This window comes from Microchirus variegatus, assembly GCF_963457635.1.
Source record: "Microchirus variegatus genome assembly, chromosome: 2".
Classification (NCBI taxonomy): domain Eukaryota; kingdom Metazoa; phylum Chordata; class Actinopteri; order Pleuronectiformes; family Soleidae; genus Microchirus; species Microchirus variegatus.
Genome location: NC_139803.1, coordinates 17897258 through 17924506, shown reverse-complemented (window position 1 = coordinate 17924506; position 27249 = coordinate 17897258). Strand labels below are relative to the sequence as shown.

At 38.3% G+C, this 27249-nt stretch overlaps 1 protein-coding gene across 1 annotated transcript in view; it reads left to right on the top strand.

The window, feature by feature from the left end:
• LOC310940390 (seizure protein 6 homolog) overlaps nt 1–27249 on the top strand; it is a gene marked incomplete at both ends in the record, with an annotated part of 63663 nt that overhangs the window by 11521 nt on the left and 24893 nt on the right. Inside the window, one exon of the mRNA XM_083905342.1 lies at nt 16123–16315. Coding sequence (XP_083761468.1) covers nt 16123–16315 — 193 coding nt within the window. The remainder of the gene's footprint in view (nt 1–16122; nt 16316–27249) is intronic.

The window sequence follows — 27249 nt, the reverse complement described above, 5'->3', positions numbered from 1 at the left end:
AGACTGGATCTTTCCAATTACAGTGGTTTTCCTCGCATAAAATGCTTCATGAGATAAACCAATTACACATTGTAGATAAATGCTGTTTTATGACTCATGAGTCCACTTTCTTCATGTTTCATTTGTAGCCAATCTAAATATCTTAAATCATAACCTAAAAGTAACCAATAAATAGACTGCTCCCACTTTTCTGATCACACAGAATATGCAGGAATCAAACTATTTGGTTAGATTTTTTTTCCCTGTGATACTGCATATGTTTTGACAGACAAAAGTATATGTCACAGAATTCACTTTGATCAGCTGGGCTTTGATAGCATTTACCATGCTGAGCATTACCATAGGGGAAAATACTTCTGCCCCAGCACACTTCAGAGGAGAAGAACTGAGCTGTAGGAGGGGACATTATGGTTGAAGTGCCTGTTCTTGTTTTGGCAGCCAGCCGCCGTTATGGAAGGGAGTCATCATTATACCAGACAGACCAGCAGTTTGCAAGGGCAAAGGAGGGGAATTGGGTGTGGGGGAAAACTCTGAAGGACAGATTCAGAGGCTATATGATAAATATTCATGTTGGTGTACACACTTACAGTTCCATAAACAAACATAATAGGCATCAGAGATTCTTCAGATTTCCACCAGCATTAAAGAAGATCACAGATCGGGGAGTTATAAATAAGACCAGACCTTTTCTTTATTTAGCCAATACGTTTATAGTAGTCTGGCAGTTTGCATGGGTAGGGAGAATGGAAAATGTAGCGGGAGAATTTAGTGCCCTTAGCCTGACTGTTCAACCCCCGCTGCCATTGCAGCTTACGGCATATAATGTATCGCCCCATCTGGTGACGCAGGCCACATTATGATTTATTTGCAGAATAAGTGAGCAAATATTAGGAGGCTGATGTAACAGCCACTTTCAGAACATAGGAACTAATAGTGTAGTAAACAATGGACTTGGAAAAAAAAACACACTTATGTAATTGTTGTTTTTATATGAATTATGCGATAAATTTGGGGTTATATATATATATTTATATTTATATTTATATATATATATTTATATATATATATATATATATATATATATATATATATATATATATATATATATATATATATATATATATATATATGTATATATATATATGTTTGGGTTTGATGTATCGCATTACCGATTACTGATTATTGATTATGAATGAAATCTTCGATGTAAATAATAAAAAAAACTATCTATATCTGGCAACCTAGACTGCAGTGAAAGAGAAAAATTGTAATTGGAACTAGGATTGAAATGCCAATTTTGAATGCTAATTTTAAATATACAGTAGCCCCTCTGATGAGATATATTTCACTGATAAAGTAGCAATATTACAAGCACATCTTATTTGAGCCCTCCATTTCCATCCTCTACTCTGCCTACAATGATGAGATTTCAGTAGAGGACAGACAGAGGTTTTCGTTGGCATTAAAGTGCTAAAAATCTATAATGCTTTTTTTTTTTTTTTTTTTTTTTTGAGCAAATAAATCTGGTGGGTTGGCAAGTTATCAGCTCTGTCCAGACCATCTGTCCCTCTCTAATTTCTCCATTTCCTCTGCTCAGTGATCTACTACCTGCCTGGGCCTCGAAGAGTTTTACCATCCCAAGCTTTGCACTGGTTGTCCCTGCTCTGTTTCATGGCGGCATCATCCTCCATCCTCACTGAAAGAGAATTGAGTGACAGACAGTGGATGATACATTTCAGAGGTTAGGAGCCCAGATGGAGTCAATTTCTTCTACTGCCACAAAGGCTGATTGGAGACGTGTGGCTCTTCTTTGACAGGTTTAAAGTAGCACCATTCAAGACAATGACTAGAAAGAATATTGAGGTCAATACTGTTTCTCTTTTATTCTTCATCATCCTTCTTCAAACTCTTTTGCACTTGTATTCTTATATTATCAGGTTTTTTATTTATCCAGCTCTTTGAATTTGGATGAATTGATGATGATTTCAGGAAATGTCCGCAATGGGACCAGGAACATGTGATTATATTTTGGGCGTGATCCGTAGACGTTATCACTGGTTACAACTCTCGCTGTCTGACCATAACGTTATCGCTGGTTACAACTCTTGCTGTCCGACCCAGACGCGCCGGCAGGGTGTATTTTGTTGGCACTGAGCTGCATTGGCGGAGGTCTGCACTCTCTGAGTGCTTTTCTAGTCTATGTTTTCTGAGTTTGTTTGTCTGAAAATGTCCGCTATGGGACCAGGAACAAGTGATTACATTTTAGGTGTGATCCATGGCGGGGGAGGGGGGTGTCTGAGCTGCCTTGGCGGAGGTCTGCCCTCTCCGAGTGCTTTTCTAGTTAATACATGTTTTTGGTTAAATTGAGAATTGTGTAACATTTGCTATCATTGTGTCATTTTTATCATGTAAATGGAGGGAGATAAAGCAATATCGGCAAAAAAAAAAATCAACTCAAAAAAATCGGCAGTGCGTATATCGGATATCGGCTATGGCTGATGTAAAAAAAATCGGAATTGGCCATAAAAAACCTGTATCGGTTGACCACTAGTTCAGCGATGGTCTTCTTCATACCTTGGTTTACAACCAGTGGTTATTTGAGTTGCTGTTGCCCTTCAATCATCTTGAACGAGTCTGGTTATTCTCCTCTGACCTTTGGCATCAGCAAGGCTTTTTGTCCCAGAGAAATGCTGCTCAATGGATATTTTCTATTTTTCGCACACTCTCTGTAAACCCGAGAGCTCGTTGTGCATAAAAAGCCAATTAGATCAGCAGTTGCTGAAATAATCAGAGCGACAACCTTGCCAAAGGTGATAAACTTAAATCACCTTTCTTCTGATGCTCGGTTGAACTTCAGCAGGCTGTCTTGACCATGTTTGATTTGCTGCCATGTGATTGGCTGATATCAGGTTCACCTAATTCAGTGGCTAGTGTGGGTATGACACCACAGGCACAAATTACCATTATTACAATTTTCTCTTTTGGACCGTTGTTTTTATTTTGTTGTTCTAATTATATTGGTGAAAAAGTAGAATAGCCAAATAGAGACGGTTTTCAAAAACATGCTTGGTGGATTACAAAATTGGAAGTAGCCCTGTGGTCAGAGTTCTGCTAAATGTCGAATTATTCATAAAGTGAAAGACATGGAGTGGTTGTTTCACCAATTAAAGCTTATAGCAAATGTTTTGAGTCCAAGTTTGTCATCCTCAAATGAATATTGTTTCAAACAAAACTTGGCCAAATGAATAAATGAGCTCAAATCTATATGTGCTCTAATGAGTTAAGACACAAACGAAGCACTGTCTGGTGCATCAGTGAACTGGCCCTTTAAGGATTGAGACGTTACAGAGTTTGCAGTGTTTAAAGCTAACCCCAGCTCTCGGGTTAACGATTGGTATTTGATGCTGCTTCTGCACCCATGCTCCTCTGACTCCAATCAATAGTCATGTTAATAAGCTGCAACAATACTTGACACACAGTCTCCTCTCAGTGCCGGCTGAATTGCTGTATTGATCCTCGCACCCTCATTTTAATTTCAGTATTTCTTACAAAGGGAGCAAAAATGCTGATGGCACTGACCGTGGCAGAGTGTGGCTCAAGAAAGGTAATTAAATTTGTTGTGTTGGTGTTCAGTGACAGCCAGTTCTCTCATTAGATGAAAAGGCACAGACGAGTGTTAAGAAGTTTCTCCGAAAGGCACATCTTTATACCTTGTCTTGAAAAAGAAAAAGAAGTGTAGGATGCAGCAGTGCCTGTAATCCTTTCATCTTTATTTTCAACACTTATACTTCATTCCTACTGGTAAAAAAAACCAAAAACTTTTTAGAACACAACACCCATTGGAACATGCTGATTTGGGTAGCCTGTAACCAGCATAACATTGTCACTGAGCTCCAAATGTGTCATTGTTGTTTTTCTTATTCTTTCTCTCAATCATCAGGTGTGAAAAAAACACCACAGAGGGAGACAAATCTCCGGCAATGGTGTTAAGAGCCATTTTATTGGGTTCACAAAGGTTACAATAATCTCAGGTAAATCCGCCAAATGTTGGGATGAAGGAGACTTCATCCTCATTCCCACATGTCAATAAACCTGTTTAATCCCAGTAATAAATTAGTTTTTCTCAGTGGGAATGTGTTAAATCAGCAGATGACTCTACAGGGCAGTGTAGTGTAATTTTTATAGAGTTCAACTCAGACTGGGTTTTGTGTGAATGCAAGACCTTGCTGGGGTGCCCCTGAGCAAGGCACCCAATAGTTAGTTACCAATAGTGTAAAAAGAATGGGTTAAATGCAGAGGTGCAATTCATTTTCACCGTGTATGCAAGACACCCAATGGTCTTTTTTGTTATTTCATTATGGATCAATTAAAAGATCATTTGAATGAGGGGTGGACATAAAATATTTATTAAAATTAATACAATTAATATAAACCACCAAGTAATCTTCAACAAATGCATTATTTCAATGAGATGTGAGTCAGAACTATGCACAAATTCTGTTCTTCATGTGGCTGATCTGTGGGCATGTGTGTGCATGAGTGACGGAGCCTCTTTTTTTTTTGGAAAAATTATTTTGATCTGTGATGGAAGGATTTGAGCAAGAATTAAGAAGTGCTGCAAATCAAGAACTTTGAACTGTGGAAGGCAACAATACACCTCACTGTACAGCATGAGGAGAAGAAGAAGATGAAGACTGAATAAAAAATGTAATGCCCATGCCTTGGTTTTTATGTGACTTTGGTCTGTGGTTGCACAAATGGCACAAAAAGGCGTAGCAGACAAGACGTATGATAATGAGCCTGACTGAGTAATGGGGGCCAAGACAGGTTTGCTGCCTTTAATCAACTGGATATGAGGCAGAGGGAAGCCTTTATCACGTTGTGCCTTAGGGGAGTAAGGCAGGACATAAAGAAGGCCAGCTTGATCCTGATGAGCTTTTTTAAGGTGTCAGGTCTTTGCTGAGATGAGTTTTCATGCGACCAAGCCATCGTGAGAGAAATGCTTTCAGGTGACACTAATTGCTCCTCCACCCAGCTAGCTGTCATAAAGGGAGGAGACACATGTGTGGTGGGAGGGGGGGGGGGATGTTCCTCCTCAACTCCTTCAGCGTCATGATGAGGACGCGAGAGGAAAGCAAATATGAGGAATAATCAGCAATGCGTGAATTTAAGTCTGTGGAAAAATGCACACGACAGCAAATAAGCCAAGACGTCAAAACCCAGGAGACACCCGAGAAAGTGAGAGAGAGAATGAGGGTAATATCAGATTTCCTGTAAGCTTACGGAAGGGTATTTTTTGCTCGTATATGCTTCAGATTTGTTTTTTGTTTTTGTTCATGACAGTATGAATAGCGATATTTAGGATGTATCTCCAATTCTTATTCTCCAATTCTTCTTTGATCATGTATGACATGAACTCATCAGGTCGTTTTTTGCTGTTCAGACACTTGACCACATATGGAAGTGGTCCAAATCAGATTTGGACAAAGGTCAGATTCCATTTGACTTGCACTGTTTCCATCCACATCTTAAAGAGGCGCACTGGATGGTGCATTTTGGCACTCAGATCAGAGTGTGAGCCAACAGTTGATATCCACTTAGCCTAACCCTAGCCTCATTCCTAACCTCAACACTTGTATTGGCCCTAACCTTATTCCTTCTCTGTTCTGAATGTCTAAATGTGTCGAAATGCACACTAAGCTGATCACACTCCAAATCAGCTTGAACACGTATGATCACAAAAAACACATTAAGAGGAGGTTTGTGGCCCTATTCTTTTGAATGTGTTATTAAAATGGGTCCCTTATTAAAGTGAGAACCTTCTCAGGGTACAGAATGTCCTGTTTTTGTATGCACATTTTCATTCTGGCACAATAATTTATGTGCTTGAAAAGATAGTTAGATATAGATAGTGTGTAGATAAATACTGGTGATGGAAAGAGATTGAGCGAGTAAAGGATGAAATCACTTCAGCTACATTTCATAGACTGATGAGGAAACCACAACATTCCTCTACTTTACTACAATAAAGGTTGGAAGCAGCAACAAAATTACACATTTGTGTCATGGGAAGGAAAAACATAAATGCACATTTTATTGTACCAAATAAAGCTCATTATAGCAGCTTTCATGGAGCTTTTCATTCACTCAGCTACTACTAACTCTTCTTCTTCTCTTTCACTCTTATAGTCACTGGTACCGACACACACACACACATATACACACATGTGCATTTTGCATGCAATTCATTTGCACATCAGATATATTTTTAAAAGAGTACTCAGTCAGTGCAGCTTTCACATCATTGATAGTTTCACTGAACAATATTGCTGCTTTTGTTGTATTGGGCCGAGGTCATTATTTTGAAAGGTATATTTTCAACTACCGATCGGCTTTAAATCAAAGTGTGTGTTGATGATGATGTGACATTAAAAATAGTCAAAAGAAGCAAACACACACCTGCGAGTGTGTAACATCATGGACCTTCTAATCTGTAAACCAGACATCTTTAAGTATGTTATGAAGCAGTAAATTAGTGAAGTCTAAGCCCCTGAACCAAATAAGCTCATGCATTTATGATCTTTTTTTAAGTAAAATGTAGAAGAACTGGTGTCACCTCGTAATTGCTAGATTCTGAGCTGTTTTTGCTTAATTGTGTCACACTTGCTGAGAGCATCCTTTGAAATTGATCTGTATCATTTTACAATAAGGGTTCATTTATTGACATGTATGCTGTTAAGCATTTACTAACAGTTAACAGTTATTTACTCATATATTTATTGTTATTTGTGTTTCCAGTTGTATCTCACTTTCTAAAATTAAATATATTAATATATACAAATCAAAACAAGTTAACGCAATATAGCCTACCTGTAGATGATATGAAACTAATCAAGCTGGCTGTAGAATGGTGTCGAGTTACCATGTTACCTGTTACTGACTGTTATTCTCATTTATTATTTTCCATACCTGTCGTCGAGCCAGCCACCTATTGTTGGCCGCGACAGTGTCATGGGTCGATGCAAGTTTTTAGAGGGCTGGCTTCATGAAAAATTTGTAAATGATTTTAAAACCATTTATTTACATAATAAGCATCTAACAATTGGTATTCAGGTGTTTAATATTGACTGAAAAATCTTCCAAGAAGTCGGGTGATTTGAGTCTGGAAAAGTATGGAATTTTGAAATGGAAAATGTGTAGGAAGTCTGTTTATGTATTATAGCACTAAATGAACGTACCTTTGATAAGCATTACTTGAGCATATTTAAAAAAAAAAAAAAAAAATCTTTATTAAGGCCTGTTTTGTGTAAAGATGTGTAAGTAATGCTAATTTACTACATCTATAAACAGTTACCAGTGACGTTAATAGTAGCTTTTTAAACTCTTGGATAATGTATGGTCTTGATGAATCTAGTCTGAGTCCATGATTTTCCAGGAGTTAATCACATAATCCATCACTGTCTTCTTCTGCTTGGTGTGAGCGCATAGCAGTGATTGACCTCCACTGGATCTGTGGGGATCCGGTAAAAATGTTCTAGCTTGTCAGTCTGTCTCTGACTGTTTGGGCACAATATATATCCACCCAACTATAACATCTATCCTAATTAGGGATGCACCGATTGCCATTTTTGGGGCAGATTCCGATTTTTCAAGAAGTTTGACCTGCCGATACCAATTTTAGCCGATTCCGATTTAATTTTTTTAAACCACTTTACAGCATACAGAAATATATATATTTTTACATATTTTCTTTAATAGAACATTTTAACATAGAAATACAATCAGTTCACATCCAATATCCAACTAAAAATACAAAAACGAATCACTACCTGTATGTGTAGTTTATTTAAGTTTAAACATATTTCACAACATAGTACCTACACACAAATAAGTAAATGAACTAATGACCAAGAGCTCACTCTCTCTCGCTCTCTCTCTCTCTCGCTCTCTCTCTCTCTCTCCCGCCCCGTGCCAACAATGCCTCTCTCTCTCTGCGCACACTGGTTTAAATAACAAACAAACAAATGCTGAGCGCTGATCAAAGGTTTTGTGTAAGTGATTTAAGGTCCTGACTCTTGTCTTAAATATGACAGGCTTCATTCAGTGATTGAAACAAATAAAAACAGTATTCGGTGTGAACCGGTATACCGCCCAGCCTAACACTCTACTACATGTGCGTGTAGCCGCTTGCACGTGTGTTGCTGATGCTGCGGGATGCGGGTGCATTTGACCGGCTTATTAAAATCGGAATATTTCTGTCTGATCGGCGATTGCGGCCGATCACGTGAAAATCGTCCGGTTCCGGTCACTGGCCGATTAATCGGTGCATCCCTAATCCTAATTTATGTTGTTTAGTGTACATCAATCGAGGTGTTTTCTGCCACATATGGTCATATGACGTCATCTACCACAGTTCTATAGAGATGCAATCACATGCGATGAAGGGAGATTCATCCAGGATGTGTTTGAATGCCATACCCAAGTCTGAATGGGGCCAGTATTGTATTCTGCCACTGGCTCCAGCACATTCTCATTAACATTCAGCTTCTGCTGATTGGTAAGGATCCATTGTTTTAGACAGCATGCAGGGCAAACAGGAAATGGCTGTTGTCTGTTTTATAGAGAGGTGAATGTTCAATTAAGATAACGTTTTTCATATAATGAACAGTGGAAGATGGCTGTTATTGTATGAATTTATCAGAGCATGCTCGACCCCCCCAAAAAGAACAACCAAAAAAAAAAACAAGTGATGCACCACCAAGACTATTTGGCTGATGAGGTAGACAACAGTGCCAAGTGTGCTCCAGTGTACAAATCAGTGGGTTTTATCATAGTAATAATGAACCTGCAGCTGGTGAGTCCAATGGCTGCTGATTTATTGCCCCCAGCTGCAGGGTCATTTCATTTCCATGTATAGTGGGATCGTTTTGATTACATACTGCTCATTTCTGCATCAGCAATGGCTCCTGCGAGTCAGTGTAAATGTTCATTACAGAGCACCACCAGATGTTTTCAGCAGTAAATTTATCAGTTAAAACACCACACCGAGGATAATAAACTCCTGTGTGATTACAGATAGATTAATAGACGAGTGCATAAAAATATCTGAACGATTGTGTACAAATAGAATCAGGAGAGGATTCTGTGTCTGTGTCCATTTAAAGAAAACAAATATTCAATTGCATAATACAGATTATCTCATATGCAGGAGTGAGTGTATCAGTAGTGGTCGAAGTCACAGATTAAATCAAGTCATCATGTGAGGCTGCTCTCTGTTTGTGTGTGATAAGAGGAATGTTCACCTCTGCTTACTTACAGTAAGCACAATGGAAGACCCATGTTTCATCCTGTCCTGTTAATCTGAACCATCAATGATGTGACATGACACCTATTTTAGGTTACCTCCACCAAGGAGGGTATGATTTCATCGGCGTGGGTTTATCTGGAAGCAGTACTACTGTACAAACATTTTTGACAGATGAATCCGATTTTTTTTCTGATGGGCAGGTTATCACCTAGTTCAGGGGTGTCAAACTCATTTTCACTGAGGGCCACATTAGCATAATGGTTACCCTCAAAGGGCCAGCCTTCAATCTAAGTCTCAATCTCTATTTCACTCGTCGCATGATGCATATACAATGATACACTGCGATCTAGTCACTTTGCGGGTAACGCAATCGCCATGCATTGTGGGAAATGTAGTTCATGGTATATAACGCATGCCTTAAAGCAGTATAGACCTATTTTAACACAGATTTAAGACCAATTAATCACTTGCGGGCCCCCGGGTCTTGAGTTTGACACTTGTGACCTAGTTTGTTTCCATTAAGTTTTGGTATAACTCTCCCCACTGATGTCCAACATTCAATAGCTGTCTATCTCTTCAAACTGTAAAGAGTAAATAAATGTTTTATGTGTATGAATAGGACCAGGCAATACATTCGGCTCATGAGTTCAATCATCTCGTCTACATGCTGGTGTGCTTGCTGCCAGGTTGCTCCTGATGGCTGTGCCAGCATGATAGATGTGTGGAAAAAAAAAAAAAATACTATATGACGATGCGAGTGAATGAGTGTGAATAGTTGTGAATGGCAAAACTGTAGAGTAGCTTTGACTGGTCATCAAGACTACCATAGCACTTTAAATGCAGTCGATTTACCATAACCCTAAAACCAGAAATTCAATTATTATATATACTGTGTGCAGCGCTGAGACTGTCACTTGTACTGCAGGCTGGCAGGAGGATGTGTTCATTATGTAGGTTTGATTGAAAACCCTGAAAGACAGTCGCTGGAGGAGAGAGATGTCAGCCTCTCCCCCAACTTACCATTTTTATAGCAACAGGAGTGTAGAAAAAATGTAATGCTTAAACTGAAAGAGGAAGTCTTCCATCTTCTGCGTTGTTTGAGGCTTCTCCCATAACTTTAAAAAACAAACTAACCAGACAATGTTTCTCCTGTCAACACACAATGGGATAACACAGTGTACAGATGCAGCCTCTGATAATGTTGTTTTTGGTGCAGTTGTGTGCTTGGTCAGCCAAATCCTCAGCCCGTGTGTGTGCTGAGGCACAGATGCCAGCAAAGACGACAGAGAAGCCTGCTCTCATTACAGTCCACAGGGACATGCATGTGTGTGTACATACATATGCATGTGTGTGGGAGTGTGTGTGCATGTGTGAGCGAGAGAGAGAGAGAGAGAGAGAGAGAGAGAGACCGACAGACAGAGAGAGAGAGCAAGAGACAGAGAAAAGCAGACCCTCTGGGGTTTGGCTGCAGCACTGCTGAAGATAAGAATAGTCTGATGTCCCCTGACATGGTCAATGATTCATAATTGAGGCAGGACAGCTGTTGCTGGCTGCACTGACAGGTCCCAGCGTGGATGACGGATGATAGGGCCCTCTGGGGCCAAACTATCTATCAGTCCAAATGTTCACCATTCACTATCTGCTCACCTGTCCTTCACAAGCCTCCATGGTATATGTAAACCAAGCAGTGGTCATGGACCTGCAATCTGTTTGACCGCACGATAAATGATACGTTTCTGCAATATCACAGACTGCTTATCATACTGAAGTGGTGTATCTGCTGCAATCAGGTGTTTGATAACGTTTAAATACAACTTTAACATGTTAGGGGACTGTCATTTTTATTTGTGGTGTTTTATTTCATCGCATTTAAAACCAATATGAACCTACAGTACATGCTACAGTACAGTGCTATTCATTCATTCTCCAGTTTGTATAATTGTAGAGGTGACATCAAACGATAATAATAAAGTAAATAGGAAAAAACTTTGTAATTAAAGTTTAGTAAAATAATGATATAATAGGCTCGCACCTGAGCAAAAATGTAAAGGTCTAATATGTAATATGTGAGCACCGTTATCCATTACAGTTCAATCAAATCCAATTTATTTCAAAAGCACATTTAAAGGTCCCATATTATGCAAAATCAACATTTTAATCATTTTAATACTTATATTTGGGACTCTGGAGGAAGTGTGAAAAAAGTCACAGACATGTTCATTAGGACACAAGGGATCTAGTTTATCTTGGAGAAATAGGATATAATATGGGACCTTTAAAAACAACAGTTGACCAAAAGGCTGTACATTAGTCAAAAATAATAGACATAAAAACAAACACATACATCTCACCTACAAAGTGCAGAACAACAGACTCACACTGTCTCAAATGCAGTCTTTAGATTTAAAATTAGATAGTGAAGAGGAACTGCCTCATGTGTAATTGCAGTCCTTTTCACAATTTAGGGAAAGCCTGATCCCCTCTGAGCTTCAGTTGCAATTTAGGAACCACTAAGAGCAACTGATCAGCTGATCTTAGAGCCTGCAATGGTACATATGGTTGCAGCAAGTCAGAGAGGTAGGGCAGAGCAAGACCATTTAGACACTTATATAGAAATAAAAGGATATTAACAACTATTCTGAAACGCACTGGGAGCCAAAGGAGGGAGGCCAGAATGGGGAGATGTCCGAGGGGGGACTATTCACTGCTGTACCACACATGCTTTTGGGCTTAACTGAACAAATGACTGTGGGAGTAACAGCATGAATGATCAATTTATTCCACCACCTTAGCAGAAAACACATCTGAGAGTAACAAGAATGATTACAGTTACGTTAACAGACACACACACTCAGATGCACCGCTATCTCTCTCTCTCTCTCTCGCTCGAGCGTGCAAATGCACTCTCAGATGCGCGGCTATCTCTTTCGGGGCGCTCGACCACTAGCGTGCGCACACACACACTCGAACACACACACTCTCAACTGCATAAAAAATACTATTGTATACTGTGAAACCGCTGAATAAACAACTTCAAGTGCATAAAAAAGATGCATGAAAAATACCGTTATATACTGTGAAACCATTGAATATACCGTTGGGCTGGGCTCTCCCAGCCACAACAAATACATGAAATAAAGTGAAAAAAGTTAACTGGAAACTAATAATTATATATTGTCATTAAAATTGAAATTTTCCACTCGGCGCCGCCTGAAGACATGCGCACAACTTCAGAGGCTCGGAGACAGTGTGGTGTTGGTGGAGCCTTACACAGAAAAAGGACAGGGACATCACTAAAGATACATTTTCTTTTACTTCCCTTGAGTTGAAAAACATAAGCCAAGAAAACGTTCACCACCACGAGTGAGGCAGCCAGGCAGCAGGTGACACACACAGACTGAACTGATCAGTCAATATAGATACGGTTCATATACATACACATAAACAGCAGGAGAAATCGCAGTGTGAGTCGATTTAATAAAATGGAAATATAGTATAATAGTATATTTGCCACTCGCAATTCTGCGACTTTATTTTCTCGTACATGTGGCATTTTTAATCTCGTAAATCTGCAACTTTATTTTCTCGTAGATTTGCCACTTTTAATCTAGTAAATCTGCGACTTTTTTCTTGAAATATGACCCCCCTCCCCTGGTCCATTTTTTTTCATACTAGGCCCTAATACGCCGTCGTAGTTTTGTACACACAGTTCATGCCAATAAAACAAACTTTTTTATCAAATGTACTTGATCTAGGTTTAAACCCCAGTGTGCTTATCTGTGGGTGAAATATTAAGATTAGCATTCTGTATATTCACTTGGAGAGAAAAGGAAAGAAAATAACTCTAAGGCTTTGTCATTGCTGTTACCCTTGAGAAACAGGGTTTCAAAAATCATCAAACACCTCTTTGTCACTCACTATGACAATGCTGTTTGAAAATTGTGTGACTAAAATACAGAAGCTGCAATAACAACACTTTTTTAAACCAAAATAATTTTGTCACATGTACACAACATAATATTGTTTTGATTATTTGAACTGATGTTTTACTCTGAAAAAACCCCCACTATCGATCAAAGTGGCTGACCTCATGGATCATTCTGGAAGAAGTCACTCCTGAGCTCAGGCTCAGTGTCCATTAGCGTCTCTGTGTCTGTTGTCAGCTCCCCTTTGACGGAGTGACAGCCCGTCTGTGTGACCAAATTCATTTTGCTGCCACTGTTGTGCAATGTTTTCATCCTGTCCACTGTTTTCAGATTTTCCAGGCTGTTGCACTAACACCCCTGCACACACATTACCCCTGGGACATCAGCCTATGGGATGGCAATCCCTTTTTTCTGCTTCAAAGCATATCTGAGACCTGAGCCCATTACATATGACAGCATCAGTTTTCAGAAAACGACATGAATCACACTACTGGATGAAGCAGATGCGGCACCCGTCTTTCAAGAAGTGATTGAGTCCAATCTAAGTGATGTTTTGTTTTTTTATTAAAATAGATAAAATTGCAGTTTGTCACACGGCGGTCTAGCGGCTAGCACTGTTGCCTCACTGCAAGAAGGTAACAGGTTTGCATCTTTCTGTGTGGAATTTGCATGTTCTTCCATGTGAATCTCTGGGTTTCATCCCACATGACAACAACATGCAGAGTTTGATTGGACACACAAATTGACCGTAGGTGTGACCTTTCCAAGGTGTGACCCTGCATTTCACCCTCTGTTAGCTGAGATTGGTTTCCAGTCCAGAAGTACAAAACCTTCAGCTTCTTAATTAGCAAATATAAAACCTGGCTAATCTTGTCTTTGGAAATCAATCAATCAATCAATCAAATGTTATTTGTATAGCCCACAGTTTATAAAACATAGTTTGTCTCACAGGACTTCACTGGGTTGGTAACATCCTCTGTCCTTAGACCTTCGAGCAGGGTAAGGAAAAACTACCAGGGAAAAAACCCTTTATCTACAATGCCACTTTTTTGAGTCCAATAACAGTACCGATATCACAAACACAACTTTCTGCCAATACCAATATGAGTCATTAAACTATGACGCTGTTGATCTGTGCCATTTCAAGCTATTTCAAAGACATAATTCTCCAACTGTGTAACAAATGTTCTTCTCCCATAAATAAGAAATAGAATAAGAAAAAAAAGAAACAAGATGACTCAGCTAAAATGCTGTTGCTGATTTGAGTTTACATTTTCAGTCTGCATAGCGAAGGATGAACTATGTGTGATTTTTGGATTTTACAAGATTTAAAATCTATCTGATATCAAGTAATTTATACCAATAATGCACCAATACCGATACCGAGTATCTTATCGGCTCGTCCTCAAATAAAAGTCACTAACGATCCTCAGTATCTTACAAAAATAGCTGATGGTGAAAGACTTTTTACTTTCATCAATATAAATAATAATCATGACCAAGTGTTGGATGAACACACTTCTTTTATGGGTCTGTAGGGAATTAGTCTGATGTTGTCACCAAAATATGTCAGAACTCAATTATCCAGACAGTTTAACTACATCCAATCCTCCTGAGGTTTATTCACCAGATTTAGCTGCAGATGCTGCACAGACCTGTTGAAGATATAGCACTTCTGTCACTGTAGCTTGCAGGCACACGGAGTGTTATCCTAGTGTGCTGCAAATCAGAAACTAAACACTCAGACCGATACGAGTGAAGTCCAGGAACGTACCTCAATAAAACTGTGGAGTCGTGGTTTGTATGTGGTTTTACTCACTGCTATTTTTAAAGAATAGAATAGAATAGAATAGAAACCCTTATTGTAACTGTATGCTTAAAAACAAGAAAAGTAAACAACTGTTTGTGTGTCACATGTTAATAACCTTAATCATAATCGCATGGTCACATTATTTCTATGCTGATTCTTTCATCTTAAAAACTCTGTCAGACCTGACTGAGGGAGTGTTTGTATGTATGCAGCAGCAAGGTGGGGACAAGGAGCGTTCATCCCATCAAACTACTCAGTGACTGGGAATAATTCACTTCTAAAGCTTTTTGTTTGGTGCGTCCTTGTGTTTTCACTCATACTCCAAACTGTTTGCCATCTTGCTTTACTAGCACAATGTTGCTGTTGCTTTCGTCCACAAAGTTCTCTTTATTATGCCCGTTTGTGTCTATAAAAGAAGAGAGAAACATCAATTACAATGACAGTGACGCGACAAGTCGATAATGAGCCTTAATGGCAGCAATGACTAAATAATTCTACCTCTGAAAACTTACTGACGCAACATTTGAGGTCTTTGGAAATTAAATTAAATGAAAATCTCTGGTGAATTTATAAACACAACGATAATACATAATAGCAATTCATTGGCTAAATGTTATTTAACCTCCCTATAACTGAATGTTGCCTTATAGAGATCTTTGTGAAGTATGTACACTCTTACAAGTAAAAGTGCTAAGTAGAACCATATAAGGTTCTTTGTCTTGTCCTCATAGGAGAACTATTTTTGGTTCCAGGTAGAAACTTTTTATAAAGGTTCCACATGGAACCCTTTTGGAGGGTTCCACCAAGAACCCTTTTAAAACCCTTTATTCAGGAAAGGGGTTTTAAAGGGTTCTCTAGATCAGAATGGTTCTTACCGGAACCATTAGTGTTACCAAGAACCCTTTTCAGAAATGGTTCCAGGTAGAACCTCAGCCCTTGTAGAAGGACCCTTTTGGAACCCTTATTTCTAAAAGTGTACTACTCCAAGAATGTTGCTAGCATGAGCTAATAACTGATGCACAAAAGTTCAAGAGTAACTACCTGTGTTTAATCAAATGCACGGTTTCCTTTTATTATAGGTGCTAAATGTGAGCGTGCTCGAGGGAGAGCAGGTGACAGTGGAGGATACAGGCGGCCGAGAACCCTTCATCCTCGCCAACAAGTCCATGTTGATGAGGGGCCTCATACTACGGAGCCGTAGCAACCAGATCTCAGTCCGTTTCCGTAGTGACCGACAACACATCACTGGATTTCTCCTGCTACATTACCAAGGTGAGCCAACACCAGTGTAACAACTGTGCTGTTAGATTATTTCCAACACGTCCTCAGCTCAGTGATACTCCCACTGGATTGAGTTACAAGGACACGCTCACACACTGTCTGAACATGCGAGATGTTTGACATTTTAAACAGGGTGATCAGTGACCATAAAAAAACAATTAAACAACTACAAACACAAAATAAGTTCATGATTTTGGCCTTTTGGTGCCAATGTTTGAAGTGTATGAATCGAATAGAATTCACTGTGCTTGAGTAATTTATCCAGATCACCTCCTCTGGTGGGTGAGCTGTTCAATCCCACAGAACAAAGTGGAGATGTCATGATGTGTATCACTGAAGTGCATCGCAAAGGGGGGGTAGCCCTGGTCATGAGATTGATGATTCTCTGTTTTCATTGTTTTCCCCACATCAGCAAGTCCACAGGGGCAGCAGCTCAATTACAGTAGATCACGTGTGTGATTGTGATGATGCTGTTTAGGAGGAACTCTTACCTGTGTATGGATGAGAGAAATTATCACTTACACTGACAAATTGTTTGATTGAGAGATTAAAATCTCTTTGGCATGGGGGCAAAAAAAAACAGACTTCAGCCATTCTCTTTAGGCTAAACGCTGTAATCAGTTATTACATTTGTTATCAGCAGTGGCTGCATTTGATTGTGCCAGCCAAAACAACAACAACGACAACAGAAATGCAGGCAAGCAGGGATTCCTCTGCTTCACTGCTTATCGTGTTGCAGCTACTCCGCAGCAAGATAAGGAAGATACAAAGAACTGACTGCATAAAGTAACCATATATTATATACCATATATTGATAGCAAGAAAGAAAATATACTATACTTTAAAAATCTTTAAAATTTAAAATTTATTTTAAATCATATCCAATAATTTTAGTGACTTTTTAAGGCCAGATATGTAAACACTAAACAGCAATGATACATTTAGCTCATTGCCAACTTTGCTGTTCCTTCTGCTGCTCCTCCAGCTTGCTGGTGTCACTGGGAATCAGATCAAATCATAGAGGATGTTGCTCTCAGTGAAAACATGGCTGTAATCATGGATGCAAGGTGTAGTGGCCACTAGGATTCCTATTATTTTATTGTTCCATGTGTGTGAGTCACTCTTGTAATAGCAATAGACAAGAAAGAGGAAAGTAATGTCCAGATGTGCTTCCAAAATGCCAAATTGCTGCAGCACCTGCCCAATATACAAGATATGGGTAGGACTTCACACACATATACTCAATTTATAAATGAATGCGCACCACTTAAAACACTTAAGTCATCCGTCCATTGTCTACAGCTTTATCCTCCACATGAATGTTTTTGCTGATGTGTATCCCAGCTGTCCTAGGGTGGAAGGCAGGGTACTTCCTGGACAGGTCAGCAGTCAATCGCAGGGCCCAACATAAAGACAAACAACCATTCACTCTTACATCCACACCTACAGACAGAGTGTTCATATAACTTCTTCATGCAGAACATGCAAACTCCACACAGAAAGGCCCGCATTGGGACTGTGTGGCTGTTGTTGCACTACATATTATATTTTTATTATTATTTATTTAACTCACCATTAAAATTTTTCTGAATGAAATTGGTCATTTGTCAACTGCTCACTTGTTTGATAAGTCTGTGTCACTGAGGTAAAACTGAACAAATGATGACTTCAAACACTGAAGTCATTAAATCATACATTACAACTTACTAACATTGAGATCAACAACTCCATGACGTGCCATGACATAAACTCACTGATGATGCATGAATTATAAAGTGATTCAAACATTATCTGTTGCAGTCATAAAAAGGCTGGCCAAAGCAGGCATAAATTGGAGAACATATTTTTTTAGACATCTCAGCGGCAGGTTTTTCTAGGCTTGTTCTTGGAAGCGTAAAAAAAATAAATCCAAATGATTAAAATGTATTCAATGTTGTTTCTATTTCATGAGAAAATTAAAATTAGACGGGAAGCAAGATCGCTCTCAATGAATTTACATATTCATGCTAATTTTGTGAGCAGAGGAGCACACTGATCTTTGCAGGGATTGGAACAACACTGAACATCGCATTAAATTTCATAAAATGTTAACGACAATAGTTGGAGACAGTGTTAAACCCTATCAGCAAAAATAATTTAGTTCCTGAACTTGCTGGTGAACATGATGTGCCCCCCCTCACACACACACACTCACTTGTTTTGTGCCTGACATTGATCTTCTATGTCCGCAACAATGTCTGTTTATCTTAGCAATCACACAAAGTGGCCACCAATTACATGCCCCATCGATTTGAGTTGATGGTGGAAGCCGATGGACAAAACATTCATCCCACCACGTTGCTGTGGCACTTTCATCATCGGCTTGAAAATGAAAGTGAGCATCAAAATAGCGTTGCTGACATCAGATAAATCAGCCCCACTGCTGTGTGTGTGTGTGTGTCTGTGTGTGTCTGTGTGTGTGTGTGTGTGTGTGTGTGTGTGTGTGTGTGTGTGTGTGTGTGTGTGTGTGTGTGTGTGTGTGTGTGTGTGTGTGTGTGTGTGTGTGTGTGTGTGTGTGTGTGTGTGTGTGTGTGTGTGTGTGTGTGTGTGTGTGGTCAGACTGAATGGTGACAGGTCAGTACAGATCATGTGCAGGGTAATGCAGACAGAGGGACATAAAGTTCAAATATATCACTCAATTAGGTGCATTTTTCACTTTCACACTCTTTCTTTGCATTTTATGAATATTTCATAAAATATTTGTTTGCATTTTATCGTTTTTGTTTTTCCGTATTATTTGTTACATGGATTTAACTTTTGCATTATTGAAAAGCTTTTTAATTTATCACGTAATTCAGGATACTCTGTGGTTTCTGTTGCTGCTTCAACAGATAGTGGTAGCTGCTGCAACTTGACCCAAGTTGCATTCACTTACACTTTTTATTTACTGAAGTGATGGTTCATGTTTTTTGAAGTGTGCTATGAGGTATTGACACAAAGTCACTGCTGACTTTTTTCATGCTCAACAGAGCAGATCGCACCAGACAGCAAGTCGGACACAGAATCAAAGGGAAACACTTCCGCACCCCTTCCAAAATAAAACACAATACGCAGGTCATATAGCCTATCGCAACTTCACATCAACATTACGTCATGACCGGTGCTACCAGGTCAGCAGTCAATTGATCAGAGCGTCTCGGAGAGTCATAAAGTACGACGAGAGACTGATTGTTGAAGTGGAGAAACCATGTATGACACCAGATCAACAATTCTTCCACGTCAGAGAATGAAAGAAGCCGTGTTGTTGTTGTTTCCTTTATAAACACAATATATCGCAAGATCTCGCGAACTCACGTCCGTTCAGGATTATCACGTGATCTTCCGTGAGCGCAGCGGTGCTGTAGAGCTGCTGTAGCGTACACAGACAATTCCTGTCACTGAAAACACAGCTGCCTGCTGTGAAATGAGGAAAAACCCATTATATTATAGTATAGGTCTTCTGTCAGACAGCCTTTTCTGGCTGAGTACTGTCCATAGTCCATAGAGAAACCTGCTCCCTTATTTGGTAACTTTGACACCCAGGTAAATCTGAACAAATCATTTCAAACACATTTGAACTTACGGTCTGTTTTCCTTGTGTCTCAGACTGGTTCCAGACCCCAGGTGTTGTGTATGGTAAACTTATTGCTTTCTGTGTCAGCACCTCAGAACCACACCTCAAAAAACCTGAACCATCCCTTTGAGGAATATGAGTAGCTACGACTTTTTCTATGTGGTTATTTAAAATTGTGTACATAATTAAAGTTGGGAAAAGGTAATTTTTTTATGTACAGGTATGTGACCATGTTTGACCTACTGTTATTTAGCTCCAGTCACATACATTATCATCATCATCTACTCACTGAAATGAATGTGAAATGTGATAAAAATGAAAGACACACACGTACCTTATATGGTACAGAAATGACAGAATGATAGATTATAGAATTAGACTATTCGTCCCTGCAATTAGTCTACTCTTGTAATTTACCAGATTAATGATAGAACATAATTAATATCCAAGATTCTCATATTCCATATCAAATCCCAAATGTATACATAAAACCCATAGAATTTTCAATCAGGGCAGGAACCGTAAGTCAATTGTAAATCAACAAATTTTTATTTGTTTTGTTCAGCTCAGGCTTTAAATTAAGGTCAAATATCATAGAATTAGTTGATTATGTTAAGATACCAAGGGAGCCTGAATGTCTGGCCTCGGGCACCATGGTTACACAGTGTCTTACATCACCCTCCATAGGTTATGTTAGTTCAAAATAATTTATTTCATACCAAGATGGCTTTCTTTGTCATGTTCAACATGGAGCCTTTATATGATTTAGTGCCCATCCCTGTTCTGTATCTGATGCTACAGTACACTGTATATCCCTGAATGGGGCACTTTTATGATATCAATTGTTATTACTCCATAAATCAATTGTAAAACACTATCACCTCAACAAATTTCTCTATTGTATCGTTGTCACCATTGGAAAAGAAAACTGATCAATTATGTGGAATTGTTTGTCCAACAACAACCTTTTTTAAAAGCTGATGCTGGTACAACTTTAGTTACACTAATGAGAAAAAAAAACTGGATCAGCAGATTTCTTGACGATAAGACATATTGAAGACACAGACGATATTTCAATTTGTGTTCCTCCTCTTGGTGAGCAGCGTTAGCAGATCACCTTGTCTTTTATAATGGGCTGTGAGAAATGTGATTGGACAAGTGTGGAGAAGGACACAGGACTGTGAAGAGATGGCTCTGAGCTCGGGGTAATTAATATCTGCTGTGGCGTTGGCTCTGCCTGTGATGGCAGACTGATTGATGCCTCTATAACATCAGCAGTAGGCCTGACACTTTCAACATGATGTATTTTATTGTTTAAATGTAGAGTGTGGGATGTGGGAGACGTGTGGGAGTGGAGAAGGGCAAAGCATTTCCCTTGTACATCCTTATCTTTTCCCTCGGGACATGCATGCAAATATTTCCATCTGGAACAGAAAGTATTAAAGTTGCTTCTGTACATTTAATAGTGTCCACAGAGAACACATGGCGTTACGTTAAAATGTAGTTGACGACATAATGAATGTGTTCAAATTGCAGAATTCTTTGCTTTAGCGATATTGATCAGTTTAGCGCATACAAGGTTTTGGTATGAAAACAAATAAGAATTCTTATTAATATTGATTTACTCTTTGTGCATAAAGATTAACTGTGTTTTCGACACAAACACAACTATATGAATTAATGACATCAACAATCATTAACCTTTCTCCAGTGTTCCTTAAACCCTACCTTATTTCAGTGCTTGCGGTCTAATGTGACTCGCATATGTAACCTGCTCTAATATTAACATAAAAAAACATTGTATTATGTTTTAAATTATGAAACAATGTTGTGTGCCATCTCATTGTTCATGTGTGACTGCAGTAATTATATACAAAGACCTGTCAGAGTTAACTGCCACTTAAAATCCGTGGAGATCGAAAAAAAATTACAAAACTTGACATATGCTGTGTAGACTAGAGCTTGGTAAATATAGTCTGAGTCCATGATTTACCAAGAGTTAACCACAAAGTCTGTTTTATCGTCAGTTTCCATCATTTCTTTTGCTCACTGTGAACATGTTTCATAGCAGTGATTCACCTCCACTGGCTGTGGAAGATATTATGAGATCCTGAATCAAAAATATTATTCATGACGGAATGCAGATAATACATAAATGAAAACAAATATTTGCGGCACAGATTAATTACCCTGCAAATTAAATTGACAAATATACCTGCTGTATAGATTTATTGCAAGTTGCTTTGTTAAAATCTATGGAGCTTTTTTTTGGGAGATAAGCTACAATTATACTCCTAAAGCTGAGTTATTGTGCTATAGTTGAAGAAATTTATTTTAGAAAAATGCTTCATGCTAACGTTTTAGCCCCCAGATGAGCAAACTAAATATAGAACAGTGAATTATTTTAATCTCTATTATATTTCTTAAACCATAAAAAATGGTTTATTACAGCACTTGCATTTGCAGTATGAAGTAAATGATTAATCCTACCATGAGGAGCGTTTTTTGTTTTGTTTCGTTTTTTCATTTTGTTTCATCATTTTAAAACAAAAAGTCAAATGTTAAGAAATAAAATAATTTGTATGCACGAGCACTGTGTGCTGTAATACTAAAATAAATTCAAATGAAGTCATTAAAATGGAAGCAATAATTATTATATCTGACAACTTATTACTACTTATTACTATACTATTTTAATTTTAACTTAAATTATCATTTCAGGATAGTGTGATATAAATGGAAAATAAAAGAGTACCCATTATATTGGCTGACTGTAACTAATAAGCTGGGTTGATAAATGAGGTGTGGAGAAAGTCTCTGCCACCGGCTGTAATCCACAATTTGCCACAGTTTCTCAGTGGTGTTGATAAGATGCCGCCCCAAGTCCAGATTTATTCCTCTTTAATAGAGTTTATTGAGTAAATGACCATAAAAATTTAGTTTTCAGCTCGACCACATAAATATCACTGGGCATGGGAGAGCATTGTTCTGGCTTTGTATAAGTGGATCACTTTCCCTGAGACAACAACACTATTGATCTTCATGTAAAAGGAAATGCTTGGCTGTAAAGTCAGGACATGAGGTTTGGACATTGTTAACTGCAGGACTGCTGATATCAAACAAATCAATTCAATTATTTCCTGCCTGCATTTTGTCAAATGTGATCAATTTCCTCTCTCTACTGAAAGGAACTCAAGCCAGAATTTAAATAAAATAGGGCAACACTTTATTAGGCTTGATTTGAATGGAATTCCTTTGTTTTTCAAAACTGTGGCCATAACTATAAAGTACTGTGTAAAATATGTGTTGCTTTAGCAATGCTACGGTGACCATACATACTTCTTCAGTCTTGCATGGAATATGTAAGCATTGTCAAATTTGTCGAGTATTGAGTTTGCTCTCCTCTTACACTTGAACAATAGCAGGATCCTGGCTCTTTTAAATATAAATAAAGGGGAACATTAATTGATGACATTGGTGGTTGGTTTATCTTGACTTGACAAAGTGCCAAATATCTCATAAAATCATATTTTTTACATCTGCAAGGCCAGCAACAACAGTCAGTAGTAGCTATATATCACAAATACTTTTCCACAGTACTTTATATTGTGTCCAAATCAACAATATTTGTCTATTACATGGCTAAAGGGCAGCTTTTTCATTTGTATGTACTCAATTAAATGAAAAACATGTATACAGTAGAAATCAGGAGGTGTGAGTGAATAGTGTCCGGCTGCTATCCTAAATTGGTCTTCAGTCACTTTTGACATCTGGGTAAAGGAGCCAATCATTACTCAATCCAAAATATTTCCATATTTCGAACAAGGACACGGAATGTTATCATTTCGAAAAGGTGGGGGGAAAAAGGGGCAGGAAGCAATATAAAAAGAAATGATAAAAATGCTGGAAAATCCATTGCTGTTGCACAGATAAGAGAGTGACAGAGGGAGACAGTAAGACAGAATGTGTCTCTCTTGAACTCCTGCCAACGAAAACTGTGAAATGACAAAAAATAAAGTAAAAAGAAACAAACTTAGCTCATGCTCAGATTCTGATTGCATATTTGTTATGACAAACCTTATACTCTGTAAACAAACTCTTAAACCTTTGGAACATTTGCACAGGAGATATTGCATATTTATGTTTTTCTAGTGTTAAGCACATAATGCTCTACTCTTCAAAAAATAAAACAGTAAATGTATGATACTGTCAGTGATTGATGGATTGATAGCAACTGCCCAGAAGGAAATAATTATAGTGGATACATACACCAACATGTACATATGTAAGCATGCACTTTATATACACTTTATATACTTTTTAACATTCACTTAATTAACTCTTATTGCAATACCCTACTGTTTATTTGTGATCATTGTCTTTATTTATTTTTTACCTTGAGTTACATTTATCCATCCCCAGTGTTTCCTCAGTGCAGGTGGTGTTTTCATTGTGTAAAGCACTTATTTACACTATTTATACTTGAAAAGTGTTATATTATGGAAGCTTACTTAAGTACATATTATACATTTCATGTTAAAAATGATTATCATAAGAACAATACAGTACTGTATATTGTACTGTATAAAGTACTGTTTTAACACTATACACTATACATATAATGTAAGAACAATGTATGCATATATTTTTTTAAATAAACCTATCACTTTATAACGTGATACTGATCTGTTTTTATTTTGCCAGAGTGTCAGCAATAGGCTTCCATACTACATAAATAAGTGATGCACATACTTTTCATTGGCATTATTGACACTAGTGCAGTGCCCGTAGGAAGTATGTATTCGTATAGTGGGAGCCGAAGAAGATTTTTCAGTTACTAACATAATATAAACACTGTGCATTTTTCTGGTGTGGCTGAGAGTCACAAAACAGCTAGATACGCTAATGCTAATCGAATATTTAAACGTTACGTTGTGCTTAACGAGGTTTCACAATGTTTGTATCATGTTAGCCCTACGCTAATTCTAATCGTAGCCTCACTAGCTTACCTTTGGAAACAGGTTTGCCAAGTTAGCCGCAAAGTAGTAGCATGCTAATGCTAAATAAATAAATATATGCTTGCGAAACTTCCCCATTTCAGTATAACACCATATTCTGCGTTGAACCGTGTGAAATGAGCCGCTGCCTACCCGTTGTTGACACTCTGACAATCCTGATACAACGTCAGACGCACTGCTTGGTGTAGTGTGCTGGTGTAGCGTGATAAATCCATGAAAATGCAGCGTGATGAATCCGTGAAAGTTAAAACTACTCCAGAAAATGTGAAAATCAAGGATGCACACCATGGGGCCATGCTCAACCCATATCCAACAATTCTGCGCGATCTGACTAACGGTCAGCGAGATATGCCCGTCACAGACATAGTCAGACACACAGACACAACTTACTTTATAGATAGATAGTTGTTGTATTAAAGCAAGGGAAGTAGCACATTGGCCTAAAGTAGTGCTGTATGTAGAGTTAATTTAGACAATGCAGTATTTGTGTTTTATTGGTTTATGTGAAAACTTCTTCTGATGTATTCAGCAGTATGCACAAAACTCTTCTATACTTGACATCCTTTTCCAAATCTCTCTCTGAAGAAAAGTTGCAAATTCATCTAAAACATTGGTCCAGGCTTGAAGCCGAGGGTGTACTCACACTAACGTATCACCAGTGTAGCTGTTTGGTTTGGGAAATAATAAGTGAAGACATAAGCTCCTCATCTGTTTCCTTCGGCCCTACAGTACCAGCAGCTAATCTTCTCGACTGCCCGTGCTGTGGATCTATTATTTGTAATGGCAAAACAATCAGTCTTTATGGCCCAACACCACATCCACTGGAATGGAAGCGGCGTGTAATTTAATACTTCGGGAATTGGCTCCACTTTTCTTTTTCTTTTTTTTCTTTTTTGCCTCTGGCTCTTGCACTGCATGCTCAATGGGGATGTAAATGCCGCCATGATAATGGCAATAACTAGATTCCTTGGAGTTAGTGATAAACTATAAATTGAATGGCCGACCCAGGGGCGGCATACCTCGTCCCTGCAGCTCACTGATTTACTGCAAAAAAATGGCTTATTATGGTGGAAACCAATGGCTTGTGTAAAAGAAAAACCTAAACCGGAAGATTAAAACATGGGGCGATGAGGGCAATACACAGGCTTTTATTGACGTAACACATTTAAGTCTCCTTTCCCTTGAGTTCCAGTTCAAATGCATTTTTTTACCATTAATTTACCATCAATATAATATGAGTTTAACCACTAGCTCTACATTTGTACATGTATTGATCTCAGGTTGCTAACCATATAAAGTTATTGATTTCCAATGTCTTCACCCTAATGTGATCAGTGTCTTTTCACTGCGCTTATATTAACACAAAACATCAAAACATAAAATAAAAAAAAGATATTAAAAGATTAACAAATACAAAAAAACAATGTGTATGTTAAAAAAAAAAATCGACTGCATTATTTACAACCACCCCATGCTTCCCTACTTCCCTGGCTCCAATGCTGCTCAGCTTATGTGAGATTAAAGTGGTCAGAAACTGATTAAACCTATGTGATTTATATTTGACTTCATCAAAAGCTTGGCGCTATTGTCTTTTAATGCTGTATGTAGTCAGTAGTCTCTGCATATCACGCCACATTAGTTGCACTGTGGACTGTTGTTTTTTTTTGGGGTTTTTTTGAAAGTTTGGCCCCCAATGGAAAAGTTATACTCCACCTATGGTTGCAGGTGACATCGCTGAAAGCCTGGTTTCAAAATCTGACATTATGCAGATAACTAAAATGTGAGTTTGTTTATGTTGCAACTGGAAGACTACGCCCACATTTTATATACAGTCTATGGTTAACAAATGTACTGTAACTATAAGGGACAGACAGGTGAGTGTATGTGAGTGAGAATATTTCCAATCTTTTGGATAGCTAGAAAGTTTTAGTCATTCTTTTCCTATGGCTGTCATATTTGACCAGCATTATCAAAGGTATGACACAAGGTTGAATAAAACATGCAAAGTTCAAACAGCAAGGATGATATCATGAGGTCCTGAGGCATGTTTTTGAATGACAGTATGGTACATGTCACATACACACACACACATAGGTGTGTGGCAGCGTGGTCAGTTGCAGAGTAGTATGAAAAAAACATGTGTCACTCTCCTGTCAGTTCTCTACTGTCTTTCTACACTCTTGGAAATAAAAGTGCTAAGTAGAACTATATAAGGTTCTTCGGCTTGTTCTTCTTGGCTCCAGGTAGAACTTTTTATAAAGGTTCCACCAAGAACCCTTTTAAAACCCTTTATTCAGGAAAGGGGTTTTAAAGGG